Source organism: Galeopterus variegatus, unplaced genomic scaffold, assembly GCF_000696425.1.
Source record: "Galeopterus variegatus unplaced genomic scaffold, G_variegatus-3.0.2 Scaffold4369, whole genome shotgun sequence".
In the NCBI taxonomy this organism is placed as follows: domain Eukaryota; kingdom Metazoa; phylum Chordata; class Mammalia; order Dermoptera; family Cynocephalidae; genus Galeopterus; species Galeopterus variegatus.
Genome location: NW_007730480.1, coordinates 73,681 through 88,775, shown reverse-complemented (window position 1 = coordinate 88,775; position 15,095 = coordinate 73,681). Strand labels below are relative to the sequence as shown.

Genomic DNA, 15,095 nt, shown 5'->3' with positions numbered 1-15,095 from the left:
ATTTCTCCTTGGTACTTCCCCTAGGCTTCTTTTGATGGTCAGTTTTATGTCTCAACTTGGTTTGGTTATACACTACTGAGTTATTCAAACATCAATCTAGGTGTTTCTGTGGAGGTATTTTGTAGTTGAGGCTAATACAGTAGTCCCCTCTTGTCTGCAGTTCCTCTTTCTGTGATTTTAGTTATGCACAGTCAACTGCAGTCTGAAAATATTAAATGAAAAGTTATAGAAATAAACAATTCATAAGTTTTGAATGCTACATCATAATGCCTACATCTTTCATCTCACTTCACCTCATCAAGTAGGCATTTTATCATCTCACATCATCACAAGAAGAATGAGTACAGTACAATCAGATACTTTGAGAGCGATGACATTCACATAACTTTTATTACAGTATATTGTTATAATTATTGCTTTCTATTTTTAGTTGTTATTCATCTCTTACTGTGTCTAATTTATAAATTAAACATCATTATAGTTAGGTATGTATAGGAAAAAAAATAGCATATACAAGGTTTGGTACCATCTGTGATTTCAGGCATCCACTGAGGGACTTGGAACATATTCTCTGCAGATTAAGGGGGACTACTGTATCTACAGTCAGTTGGATTTAAGAAAAGGAGACTGTTCTTGATAATGTGGGTGGGCTTCATCCAATTGGTTGAAGGTCTTAGGAACACAGCTGAGGTTTCTTTGAGAAAAGAGAAATTTTGCCTTAAGACCACTACATCAACTCCTTCTGGAGAGTTTCTAGTCTGCCAGCCTGCTGTACAGATTTCAGACTTGCCATTCCCACAATCATGTAAGCCAGTTCCTTGCAATAAACTGAAATAAATCTCTCTCTCCCTATATATGTATATATGGTTATATATGGAGATACATACTTATATGGAGACACATATATAGAGATACATATATAAGGAGATACATATATATGGAGATACATATATATATTCTGTTTCCCTGGAGAACCCTGGCTGATACACTTCTCCTCTTCCCACCAGCTGTTTAACATAGTAAATGCTGCCTGCCAGACTCATTAATTTACATGGAGGTGGAAGGTGGATCTGTGGCCAAAAATCCATCTAAACCATTGCAATGCCAAATAGAATGCTCTGAACAGGATTTGGGATTTCCCCTACCACAAGTCATGCCCATTTGCATGGGTTATTAAGAAAAGGTTATAAAGTTGTATGAGAGTGGATATAAAAGACCCAAGGGACAGAATTTATTTGTTTGGAGATTGCTGTCAATCCATAATAGGGCAAGCCAGTCCTATTCATAGATGAAACACTACTGGCACCTATGCTCTGCCTTGTGGTATCCATAAATGAACAAACTTTTGCCTTGAGGGGAATCAGAGGGAACCCTCTCTTCATCTTCCAGTCTTCAAAACAAATTTCTTAAGGCTTTTAATGCTTCTCAAGAATCTCCTAAGAAGATCATCACTTCACCTATTTTGCTTATCATTGGCTGAACTATTTATAAATAGTTCTCTTTTAACGCTTCACTGAGTACCAGTTATATATCTAAGTTGAAGGTAGTAAATCATAGGGGATAAGAGCCAGATTACTTGGGTTCAAATCTTGGGCTCTTTCATTATTAGCTGTGTTAATCTGGGTATGTTTTCTCATTTTCCGAATGGGGAGAATGATAATAATATCTACCTCATTGGGTTGTAAGGATGAAAATAGAATGACACTAATGGAAGCGTCTGGCATACAGTAGACACGCACGAATATTTATCTTTCCTTTAGAACTGCTGTTTTTCTTTTCTGCTACGCTGGTCCTTCCCTATTTGCATATCTAATAATAACAAAAATAACAGCAAAAATAACAACAAAATAATGAAAATAACAACAAAAATTACTTTCTTTAATGTCCTCTGTAAACTAGAAACAGAAATGAATATATAATTTTTTCATGCTTTTAAAGGGCTCAGTCTTCCACCACCATCCTTCCTTCTGTTTTGTATACATCATTTTGGTCCCCTGACAAAGACCTTTTCTAGTTCTCCAGGGAAAGTTGTCAATTAACTTTTGCTAGTGGTTGATAAAGCAGGTAAATAGTTCTACATCCCACATAACATATTTGCATTTAACATGGACTTCAAGACAGCAATAGCTCAACCCAAAGCGGTGATGCCACTGGTGAGTTACAAGCACTGCACCAGACTGGAGAGATTGAGATTTGGACACAGAGGACCCTTTCAGCATCTCACATATCACACTCTAGGTATCTAAATGCTAATCTCAGGCTTTCTATAATCCATTGTTCTCAGGTATATTTTCCATATGATTTTGTACTTTTGAAATGTACTTACTCAATCTGAGGTAGCAATAAGCAGAGACATATAAATGGAAACTTTCATCACACTGTCACTTTATGTCCAAGAAATGACAGTGGGACAGTCTGGTTAGCATTTGGGGCACATATTTTGAATGCTTACACCCTTTATGAAGCCTGAGGGGAAACTTATTGCCAGAGGGGACTCTGGCTAGTATCTGTCATCTACATAAACTTAGTTCTCACAATGAGTTGGCAGAGGGGGGTCTTGGCATTTTACTTAAAACTAAAAACACGAAAATAACAACAAAAAATTACTCTCTTTAATATTCTCTGTAAACCATAAACAGAAATTTCTAGACTTTTTAGACATCAAGATTCTTTTAGGTTCTTTTGTGAATATAAAATAATTCACCGAAATCTTTGTATGCAAGCTAAAAAAAAAAAACCGAAAAACAAAAACCAAAAAGCAAAACTGAGGACCCGTAAGTTCTCTGCTAGAAGTCATGAGAAGTCAAATGTCTCTGGGGGCATATTCTATTTAAAGAAATAATCCATTCCTCAATTTACAGCACATAGTTGAAGATGCTGGCAAGGGAGAGGCTAGTTTTGTGTACTAGTTACTGGTGAATGAATTACCAAAATTCCATCATTTATTCTAACTGGGAGAAAGGTCCATTTGAATAAGTAGAGCACTCCAATTATGGAATATTTGAAAGGAAATGTAGTATTTATTATATATTCAAGTATATATATGCACACACACATGCATACATATATATACATATACTACCTGCTACCAAGGTAGTTAGTTCTGCTGAGCTTGTTATAAATAGATGGCTAGTTAGTAATTAACAATATGATTTACATACAAATAATTGATATAATTTACTAAAGTCCTTAAAAACAGCTTGTTTTCTTAAATAGGTTAAAACTCTTCCTTATATCTTCTTTAACTAATTCTTTATGAGCACTTTCTTGACAGGCAATTGAAAAAACAAATAAAGCATACCCTAAGTTGAACAATTAACATTTCTGAAGCGGCTAGGTCTAATAAGGTTTGATTGTAGGTTCTTGAAATGAGATAGTCTCTCACACTGTGATAAAACTCCAAGCCAACAGGTCTTTTTTGTGAGTATTGAAGTGGCTTATTGTAAGTAGGGCATTTTAAGGGTAGCCACCCGGAGACTAGGGTACTGCAAGGCCATTATTACAGTGCTCCTGAGATTCATAAATAGGTACCTTTAAGCTGAACACATGGGCCTATTGACTCAAATATTCTGAACAAATGTCTAACTAAATGACAGCAACAAAAATGTTTTTGTGAGCAAATCCTTTTCCAGGATGAAAAGGTTCTACTTAGACATCTTGATTCCTAGGTCTTAGAGAACCAGGAGAAGCCCTTAGAGAGCAGCCTGGTGGTTGGTGCTTAAGGTTAAATGACTGTAGTTATGTAGGCTGGCCATGCTTGTCAATCAGTTGCAGCCCCTAGTCAAACAGGCAACCTAGGGAGGATGCATTAAAAAAAAAAAACTTTTAATTAATGTGAATGAATTCTGTACTTTTGGAATAAGTCTTTTGGACACATTCCTTTCTAAAATATTTTGGAGCTGTTGTGGAGGCACAGCCTAAGTGTTCCATGGTTCCCTATTTATTATTTGCATCATCTCACTGAACTTTGACTCTGGATTTACAAATGGAATTAGATGAAGGATAGAAAGCTTTTCACATGACCAGGATTTCAAGAAGAGTTAACCAGTAAAGGGTTAGAAGAGAAATTTGGTTTGAATCAGATGAGAAATAGAGGAAATAAATATCACCTATGAGTTTTCTAGATATAGCTGGAAAGAAGATGGGCTTACCATCACTGTATCATCTAAGCCCTGGTTTTACCCATGGCTAAAGTCAGTATTTGGCTCTCATAATGGTGAGAAGCAATATTGACGTACCTTCCATCTTGCCGGCTGATGGTAAATCCATAATCGCTGTGGTGCAAGAAACTGACATTGACCCCTACTAAAGGGGTTCCATCTACGGCCACCACTTGGCCTCGAATCACACAGGCACGCCTGCAACACAAGACCAATTCAAATTACATTTTAAAAATCATGTTGAAGCTAGATTCTAGAAGCCAAGTTGTAGAAGCTTTGGAAAACACAGTTAAGTATAACAAATAAAACAATAATTTTACCAACCAGTAACAACTGCTAATAACATTTTGGGGAGGATATGTACATCTTTTTTACCTATTAAAATTGGGATCACACTAAGTGTAGTTCTGAATACTGGTATTTTATAAGTAAACAGTGTATTATCAACACAGTTCAGTGTAATTAGAAATTTCTTAATATATCATCTTGTTATTATATACTATACCCTTAAAATAGTATTCTGTAACTTGTTTTACCCACCCCCTATTTCAGGACATTTAGTTGTTTCTTAATTTTTTCTACATTGAATTTCTTATTTCCTTAGAAGAGAGTCCTAGCTGTGGAAGGATACTTTTTTTCTATAAAAATTAAAATTAATTGCATTAGGTAATACATAAACACATTATAGATATGACTAAAGTCCTTGCTGACCACCTCTTTCCCACTTCCTGGTCTTCTCACCAGAGGTAGTCATCAGCATCAATCGTTGTGTGCATTTTGTATACATTTACACACACAGGTATGAATATTTTTTAGGCTATAGATATACACTGCCAAATCACTTTTTCTGGAAAAACAACCGACCCACCAACCACACAAACAAGCAAACTTAGTTGAGTGAGCTTTAAGTTAAAGTCTACAAAAAGGACATTATTTCTTACTATGGTATCCTATTTTTCTTGCCTAATTTAAATAAAATATTTCACGACATTTTCTCTTTAAATGAATAAGTCTCATCCTTGCCAAATAATGGGATTTTTATTAAACTAGCCCTTAAACAGGGCTCTCTCCCAGGGATATAGACAATTAAAATGTCCACTACAGTCTGGCCTACAAAGCTGTAACAAACTTCAGGAGCCTGGCAGTTAAGAAGAGGGCCGTGACATTTCTGAAAAGAGGATATACAAATGGCCAGCTAACACATGAAAAAATGCTCAACATCACTCAGCATCAGGGAAATGAAAACCAAAACGACACTGAGATATCTCACCCCAGTTAGACTGGCTGTTATCAAAAAAGACAAAGAATAACAAATGCTGGTAAGGATGTGGAGAAAGGAGTACACTTGTACACTGTTGGTGGGACTGAGAATTAGTGTAACCATTATGGAAAACAGTATGGCGGTTTCTCAAACAACTATAGATAGATCTGCCATATGATCCAGCAATCCCACTTCTGGGTATGTACTAAAAGGAATGGAAATCATCATGCCGAAGGGATACCCACCCACCCCGATTTTTGTCGCAGCTCTATTTATAACAGCCAAGAGTTGGACCCAACCTAAATGTCCATCATTGGATGACTGGATAAGGAAAATGTGATATATATACACCATGGAATACTACTCTACCATAAAAAGAATGAAATACTGCCATTTTCAGCAACATGGATGAACTTAGAGAAAACCATGTTAAGTGAAATAAGCCAGGCATAGAAAGAGAAATGCCACATGACCTCACTCACAAGTGGGAGCTAAAAAATAAACAAACAAATAAATAAATAAACAAATACAACAAACAGAATAACTTGTTGAACTTTAAAAAGGAGAGAACAGAAGTGAGGTTAGCAGAGGTGGAAAAAGGGGACTGGGAGAGGTGGAAGGGAGGAATTGGTAAAGGGCCATGAAAAACGATTACATTGTATAATGTTGAATATACTATGTGATGCATAAGTCAACATTAGTAACGTTTCACACAAGTAATGATATTCAACTCTGTACCCCACATATATGTACAATCAACTATGTTCCCCCCCCCAAAAAAGACAGTACAAATCTTTCCACTTAAAAAAAAGAAGAGGGCCCTGGGACCAAACTCAAGCAAAGATTTTTCACTGGTTTGCCATTATTCAGGGGATGGGGAGGGGACAGTTTTTTTCACCAGAGTCCAATCCTAATCTTGCAGCCCTGAGCTCTTGAACATGCATTTTATAGCTGGAGTTGGCAGGGTTGAGGAAGGTTGAGCAGGATCAATGATTTTTCCTAGGGCATCAATGTTGTTTTTTTTCACCAAATGAGAATCGGGGTATCCAGGGTTGCTCAATCTTGGATTAAAAGGGACCATGTTATTCAGGCAAACACGGCTTTCCAAAGTAACCCTAATAATTCCACCCTGGGATTATACATTCTTCTAACAGAATTTGTAAATCAAGGTGAGATCATTTGAGAAACAAACAAATAAGCAAAAGATGGTTATCAGCCAAAATTTGTGTTATATGTTTTAGTCAATAAACATTACCACTAAATTCTGTTGCAATCAGAGGAATTGGTTATAAATTATGCTAATAGGATTTATCCTGCATTACCTAAGGCCTTACCCACCACAAATCACAAGCCATTAAGTATTACACAAAGGTAAGATAGTATAATTGTTGCTATTAGTGTCTGTGTATATTGTGAGCTCTCAGAACATTCCTAGTTTTGTGACATAGATCAATGGCTTTCTTTTTTTCCAGAGAGCTGTCCATTTTATGAATTATGTAAATCATGGTTCTGAATGGCATGCAGATGGCATATTGACACTTGTTTTGCCATGTCTGATTGTCTCAGTCTATGTATCATTTTGAAATCCCATTTGTTCTAATAGAGAAGATGTTTGACATCATTGAGTTCTGGATTTTGAGCTAATCCTGATAGATTTGGTCCCAGATTCGAAGTCCAATGTAACAAGAAATGAAAATAAAAGGACATCTCTGGTTCTATACAGCAACCTTTTAAAGGTCTTCACAAAGCAATATTTGACAAGGCGGGTATAGATTAAGCAGAAACAAGCTGAAAAAATCTCCTGCAGACTACATAAGGATTGGAGCCAGAGGGGCTGAGGAGAGACTGTATATGAGGCCAAACTGTTTAGAAATTAATGGTTAAATATAGTTTCCAGACCCTAAATGCTGTTGGATGTTTTGGGGAGTGGTGGGGGCTAATTATGAATTCACCAAGCCTCTGCCAGTTAACAAGGCGGCCTCTGCAACAATAAGGCTTACTTAGGTGCTTGCTGATTCCCTACGGGCAAGACAATTCTACACTCACTCATTTTATTTGTTCACATTAATCTAAAAATTTTATCTTTCCACAGGTGTACTAGGCTCAATTATTTTTGTTTTTATTTTGTCGAGCGTAGTTGGCATTATTTTCTCATATTTTATGACAGACACAGACCTGTCTCTTCTTTTTGCTGCTCTTTTATTTTCTATATGGTTTATATTTATGAAGGATCCAGGCTGGTGAGTGAAAGTCTCATAAAGTCATCATTATTCTGTGCATTTCCTTGTATTCCTCACTTCCTTCATTCTGTATCTCATTCTGAGTAGGCTTGTCTTTTGACTCTTCTGCTCCTTAATATTTCTCATATTTTATGAAGCACACAGATTTGTGTGGTAACGACTCATCAAAGTCATCATTATTCAAGACACTGTCTACCTGTTCTTCTCATTCATTTCACTCGTCATCACTCATAAATAATGCGCACAGACTTGTCTTTCAACTCCCCTACTTTTTTTATTCTTCATATTTTATGATCCACACCAACTTACAGCATATGATAAAGCCCCATAAAACTTATTATTCTACATTTATCAGTATTGAACTCTCTTTGTAATGTATTAGACTTTAAATGTTCTAAGATTCCCAGTATCTTGCTGCATTTGCTCCCATTATTTACACACTCCATGTCATCCATTTTTCACAAGAATAACTCTTAGCTCCTTTTTTCTCCTGGATTACTAGTACTTACTGTAATCTTGGCACAATATCAGTCATCCAGTGTCAGTGTAAATTGTCTAAATTTTGGGACAGTATTCTTTTTTAATTTGCAGCAATCTTGACTGACACTGCATGCAGACAGAAATCTAGAAAAAAAAATCTACTTCTCAGGCAAACTCTCCATTTCAAAGAGAAAGCTCTTGCGCCTACTCCCTTCCCCAGGCTATATCACCTCCAAATGGCCCTTAGAGAGCCTTCATGTATGTTCTTGGCAGGTAGGGTTCATTGAGCCACTTTGTTCAGCTCAACTGCCATTTTGTGCACTCCCAGCTTCTAAACTCCCTTTTCTTCTGAATTGTGGATGGTAGCCTTGTATGTGCTTTGTTTTTCCTGATTCACACAGTCACTAAAATGTAGTTGCTCCCCCATTTATATAACCTGTTCTGATTATGCATCTCACATCCAAGGCAGCCTATCTAATTCATCTTTTTCCAAGGTTAGGTCCTAGCTGAGTAGTGAGGTGTGCATGGCGAGGGTCTGTCTTGGGAAATCATCTTGAGCTTTTATATCATTGCCACATCAAAACTACCCTTAATCTGAGTACTGGTCCTTCAAGGAACTGTCTTTTTCAAACCTTTTCAACTCAGTAATATAAGGAACTCTTCTGAATCTTTCAAGTCAGATGATAGAAGCTACTGCCTAAGCTGTCATAACGCTGGCCCTGCACATATGTATAGCAGGTCTGTGCCCAGTGTAACTGTCTTTCGTGTTGGTTTTGTGTGTGTGCATGGTCGTGCTTGCATACTCTCAATAGCAGCAGGCTTTGCATGCTTTCATCTTTGCCTGGGGCTCTCCATTGATTCACAGACATGGTTGGGATGCTTTGCTTGCTTGAATCTTTAAAAACAAGAACCTCTCCCTGCTGTTGTTGGTCAGAGCAAGATAACTTGAACTTACATGGGCATGTCCACTGTGACTTTAAAAACATGTGTGGGAAAGATCACCCCTCACAAGTGTCTCCTTTCCTATTCTTTAGAGAATACAGGCTGCTGCCAAGCTGTCTACCTGCTGTCACTATGCTAAAGCAACAATCCCAAAGGAATTGCTTCTCCACTTTAACTAAATGCTGAATCCTCTAGGTGTTTGGAGCTTGGTCTGAAGAACAGGGCATTTTGGGAAATGCAAGTCAGAATTCACCTTGCTGAGAGGCTTATTTAACTAACAAGCTGCCTGTTAGCTCTGATGCAGAAGGTGTAATTCATTCTGTATTTGCTATTTTCATGGCATAGTCAAATTATCCCTAGCTTTCAATCAACTCTTGGTTCCATTCTCCTCTTCCCTTATTTGTTGTCTTTTGTCTTCGGTGTCAAATCTCCAATATTCATTCAACACCTCAGGCAACAACATTAACCTCAAGCACAAAAGTTGGTTTGAAAAACAAGGCTGAAAACTAAATTGCTGAAAGAAGATGTAATTTACTGCATTGTATTTCTGATTAAAATCTTTAGTAAGGAAAATGAGACTCAGGGCTAGGGAAGTTATAACTATTTGCTTTTGTTGCTAACATGAGCATAAGCAACCTTTGAAGGGTAACATTCAAAATCAAGGACCTAGCCAGCAGGGAATCTAGCAGCAGGTGGGCAGGTTAGGCTATTTTCTCCATAGGAACAGATAAAATCCCTTCCACAGCTGACAGCTCTGGTTAAGAGACAGCATTGAGAAGGACTGGGCTGGGAGATGCCATATGAATCCTCTGCTCACTAGTGTTTGCAAATTTACTAGTTAGTAAATTCCTCTATGAGTTGTCAATTGGTTCAAGTCTCCATAGGACAGAAACCTGCTGCATAAAAGGTGTGACTGGAGGATTCCCCTGACAACTTCTCGAGCAGCTTATCATACCCTAGATCCTACAGTTGTAGATTGTGTCACTGGGTCTAAAGCACTGCTGCTTCTGGGAGTCCGAATGGAATGCAAATACCTCTGAGTAGTTGGGACAAAAGCCTTATGATGTTCCTGTTGCTTCAAATGATGTATGATGTTTTCTTTAGAGTGTAACTTTCGGACTGTGGTGTTAGTTCTCAGTCCTTTCTCATAATCTTTCTCTTGTATATACCAGTGATTCTCAAATTTGATTGTGCACCACAATCACCTGGATGATTTATTAAATCACAGATTGCTGGGCTGCATCCCCACAGTTTCTTAATCAGTAGATCTGGGGTGGAGCCTGAGAATTTGCATTTCTAAGTTCCCAAGTGATACTGATGCTGCTGGTCTAAAGACTAAACTTTGAGAACTGCTGCTTTAGGGAAAGCAAGACCATAACATGCTCAGCCAATTAAGGTGTATGAACTCTTGGGGAGGGAGGTAGGGGGCATATAACCATATAAAGAAGGGCAAATCAACTGGTTTACAGTCTTACCATTATGAAATCTGTGAGGGCATGGGTTTCTCTCTTCCATATAAACCTCTTTAAAGGGTTTTCAACAACTGTAGTTTGGGGAGTAATGTTGAAACTGTCATGACAAAATGGTGGCTAGACTATAAGATGAACTGTGGGGTTCCTTCAAATCCAGAGGTTATAGAATGGAAATAGGTTTTAGCCCAATTTATCTGTCCCAACTAAGTGTCAATTTCTCCCTCACCCCTATTATTCTCATTGTATATTGCTCTTACCCATGTTTTTGCACCTGTCATAGCCTGTCTTGAATGACAGTTATAGATCTGTCTGTCTTTCCTATTAGATAGCCACTTTAGGGCAAGGAGTATGTAATTTTCCTCTCTGTGTCCTTCCCAGTGCCTGGCATACACAGCATGTGCTCAAGAAAGCTTTGTAGATTTTCAACTCAAATATTTTCTATATAAAATTGTAAGACACTTGCAACCTACCCTCCTGGCACTGCTTCAAGGGTTTCAAAGACTACTTTGAGGTTCCTGTGTGACAGATGCTTTACAGTTCATTTATTAGAAGCCAACATTCTGGATTGTGCATTATGACATTCTCATCATGAGAGTTTTGTTTGATAATTGGCTACTTCAGGGAATTAAATAATACCCATGTGATTGGAAACAATGAATGAATAATCCTCCTCAAATGCTCAATGTATGCACACTAACCCCATTATTCCTTTATATTATCATTTAATTACTATTTGGTAGTTTATAATTTAAATACATTTGAGGTTTCTAATATTCAGATATTTTAGAGTTTTCTACACAACACATGCTGTTTTTGATATATGTTATCTAAGCTGGTACAGCACCATGAAAACACTTAATGTTATAGCATAAACCTGTTTTCATGCTCTGAAAATGTGAATGCAGTGAATGTTCATATGCAAAGCCAATAAAATCTCATTAGTTTTTACTTAAATATAGCATGCTGATTTAATCCTACTCGGTCACTAGCCCAAATAAATAATACCCACCAAGTGGGTAACATTAAAAGCAGCTGGGAGCATTAGCCATCAACATTCTAGGACTCTGGGAAAGGTGGTGCTATTGAAAATGCAGATAGCTTTTTAAGCAGAATTATTTTCCTTATGGCTAGTGATGTTTCAAGTAAAACAAAATGGGGGCACTCACCCTTTGGTAGGGTGGCTATTTTCCCATCTGCCCTGGTAATTGCTTGTCAAAAGAAGGCTTGCTTTGGATGCCTGAGATCCCCAAAGTAATGGGAAAAAGATCAAGTGTTTTGAAGCAGTAAGAAAACTGACGACACAGTCACATTTTCAGGACTGCGTAAGTGCTAGTTTGCTTCATTTAGACACATGATTATTTTTGCCCAGAATTTGAATCCTGAAATATTTGTCCTATAAGCCCTTGCAACTCTTGAATAGTCTGAAGTGTCTTTTTTTTTCTGTTTGTTTGTTTTTTGCTTGTTCTACACATTACTCAAATGGTTTATCTTTGTAATCAGCTATATGGGCTTTTGTTGACCTCATTAACCTCTCCTATCACTTCTCTGTAAATCTGCCTTTCAAACAATGGATAGTAAACATAGGGCAGGTTCTTCTTTTTGGCAGTCTCCCAGGCATGGATTCCTCTTCCCTCCATGGAGAAAAAAGTGTGGCCTAGCTCTACTAGCCACAGCTGTGTTCCAGCTCTGGCTTACCAGTAATCACTGTTGTGACTTTTCCTAAGAAAGAGCATTATTTGCTCCTTAAGTAAGGTAGGAATAATAATTCTGCCCTGTCCTCTCCCCAATCACCTCACAAAGATGTCACCACAATAAAATTACCCAGTAAAAGGATCACCTTTTTAGTTGAACCTTTAAAATTATATTTTCCTTTGTATCCTGATAATTATTAAATACATATATTATATTTGTATAATATATACATTTAATGTATAAATAAATTTAACGTATAAATTATATAATTTATAAATAAGACATTTATTAGGCTCTTAAGGTACTATGCCAGAGACACGTTTCTTACCTTATTTCATTTAATATCCATATAACCCTGAGTAGGTGTAACTATTAGACCTGTTTTAAAAATAAGGGAACAGACTCAGAGAGGTTAAAAGATAACACAGTAAGTGGTAGAGTGGTGGAGGTCTCTTGACCTGGACTCTAAAGAGTTTGAGCTGTACTGAAATTCCTTCTGAGTCAAGATGTAAATTATGTGGCTACAAATGAAAAGAAAGTGCTCACCTATAAAGATGGTGCAACATATAGGACAACATTACCTGTAGAAATTTACCAACTGCTGAGCACTTTCTATTGTGCAGCGTGTACAGTGGAGATGAGTTACAGAATGTCATTCATTCATTCTCCCCAAACTTGCATTCACTCTTTCCTCTCTAGGGACAAAATGAAATAATATAACCATCTAGAGAGTCACTGCAAGCAAATGGTGTGGCTGAGAAATAGGGAATAAGGATTTGAGTCTTTTGACTTTTGATTCTAATTAAACAGCAAATAGGATAGATAAAATGTTAGAAAATATCCATTCCTGCTGAGATAAGTTGTAGGTAGCTACTAATATTACTAATTACAATTATTAAGCATCTCAGAACAGCTGAGTTTCAAAATATCATAAATAATCAATTGAGCAGCCTTTTGAAGATTTGTGCTCTGATTGCTTTTCACTCTTGTTTGCCCAAGAGCATTTTCAAAGAAGTGAAAGTCACAGATTCTTTCTTTTTGGTACCTTTAGGTGTTGACTGCTGATTTCAGAAGGTAGTCATCACTATAAATCTAGGAACCTTCAGCACTTGGAAATTTAAAAAAAAATGTCTTGAATATGTGTTTTCTGAATTTTAGCATTAGACAAAATAATTTTCTGAAAATCAGGAGATCCCATCTTCACACATGTAACACCTTTCACATAAATGAGATCAAAGTGCAAGCAGCAACAACCTTACTTCCCACTTCGGACAATTGCAGAGGCAATAAACAAAAAATGATTGCTCGGGAAAAGCAACATGAAAAGACAAACGGAATCATAAGGAACCATGGCCAAGCCAACCACACTTAGATTACTTTTCCAAATACAGGCTGGTCATGTGCAGTATCTCCCTTTAGAAAGAAAGGTGAACAGAAGGTAGATTCAAGGATGTCGATGCCCTATAAAGAGGCTTCTCCAGTCTTATCTATTCAGTTCATTCAGCAATTGTTGCATTGTGTATTTATCAACCTCTAGTTGTGTACCTGGTATAATGTTTTTCATGTTCCTAGATTAAAAATATACAGAAATCTGCCATTAGAGAATAGAATTAGAGGTCTTTAAAAAGCAGATTCATGAAAAAGTTAAACACAAAACATATGGATTCAAATTTGTACCTCAGCAAAAATACAAATGATTATGTCATGGACCTTCTGAGGGTTACTTGTAGATAGATAGATGAAACTGTGAATGTTGATTCTTTGAATGCTTGAATAGTGTAATAACATTGTATTTCCTTTTAAATATTCTAAGATATAGGCTTTCCTTTTTTTTCATAATTTCAAATCAGTAAGTGGTTTTTAAATACTTGATTTCTTTTAGGCTCAACACTAATTGATAAAGATCTGTTTTTTTTTTTCCTTTCATGACTAAGTAGTCTAGGGTTGTTGCTGATTTCTCTTTCTATAGCCTATTCAATTTGTTTGAGGTATTCAAATTCTCTCAATGTACTCCTGGAGGGCAGGCACCCTATCCATTTATCAATAAAACCTAGTACAGTAACCAATATATAGTAGTTCTTTGAGAAATATTTGTTTTACCTTTCCATTGCACATACTGTCACAAAATCTTGATTCAATAGGCCCCTAAAAGTCAATGGCAGGCTTCAATTTGTGTGAAAATCTATTGCATAAGGGTTCAGGTGGAAAGACACATTCATGTCAAGATCATCCAGCATGTAGATGAATGCTGTGAGGGTTCTGCTCTAGCGCCACCTCCTCAGAGAGGCTTCCCTGGACCACTCTGTCTAAAACGGTCATTCTCTGTTTCTAACCTTTCTTTAAAGTCACCTGACAGTACTTACACCTTCCTGACATTTACCTTTTCCTTATTGTCTGTCTTCATCACTGGACTGGATGAGGAAGAGATTTTGTCTGCTATAGCCCAGAGCCTAGGACAATGCCTATCACCGAATGAAGAAATGAACCAAGTAAATATTGTAATGCCCATAAATTTCAAGAGTGAAATGATTAATCTTCTTTAATATAGATTATCTTGAAAGAAACTGTAGGATCTATTGTTATAAATGACTCCAATGTGTGGTGAATGAGAATTTTTTTCTGGGTAAATGGGAATTTGTTTTGGTGATTAATTGTTTTCTTCCTTGAATTCATCTGTTTAGTACAAACATTTTATTTTTATTATTATTATTATTATTTTTTAAAAAATATATATATTTTTTATTTTGTCAATATACAATGTAGTTAGTTATTGTGTCCCATCACCAAAGCCTCCCTCCCCCCTCCCTCTCCCCCTCCCACCCAGATGTGTCCCCTCCTTTTTCTCGTT

The 15,095-nt window shown here is 36.9% G+C and overlaps 1 protein-coding gene across 1 annotated transcript in view; it reads right to left on the bottom strand.

Annotated features, from left to right (window-relative positions):
• Positions 1 to 15,095, bottom strand: part of LOC103602943 (teneurin-1) — a gene marked incomplete at its 5' end in the record, with an annotated part of 140,651 nt that overhangs the window by 101,950 nt on the left and 23,606 nt on the right. The window contains one exon of the mRNA XM_008587397.1: positions 4,239 to 4,358. Coding sequence (XP_008585619.1) covers positions 4,239 to 4,358 — 120 coding nt within the window. The remainder of the gene's footprint in view (positions 1 to 4,238; positions 4,359 to 15,095) is intronic.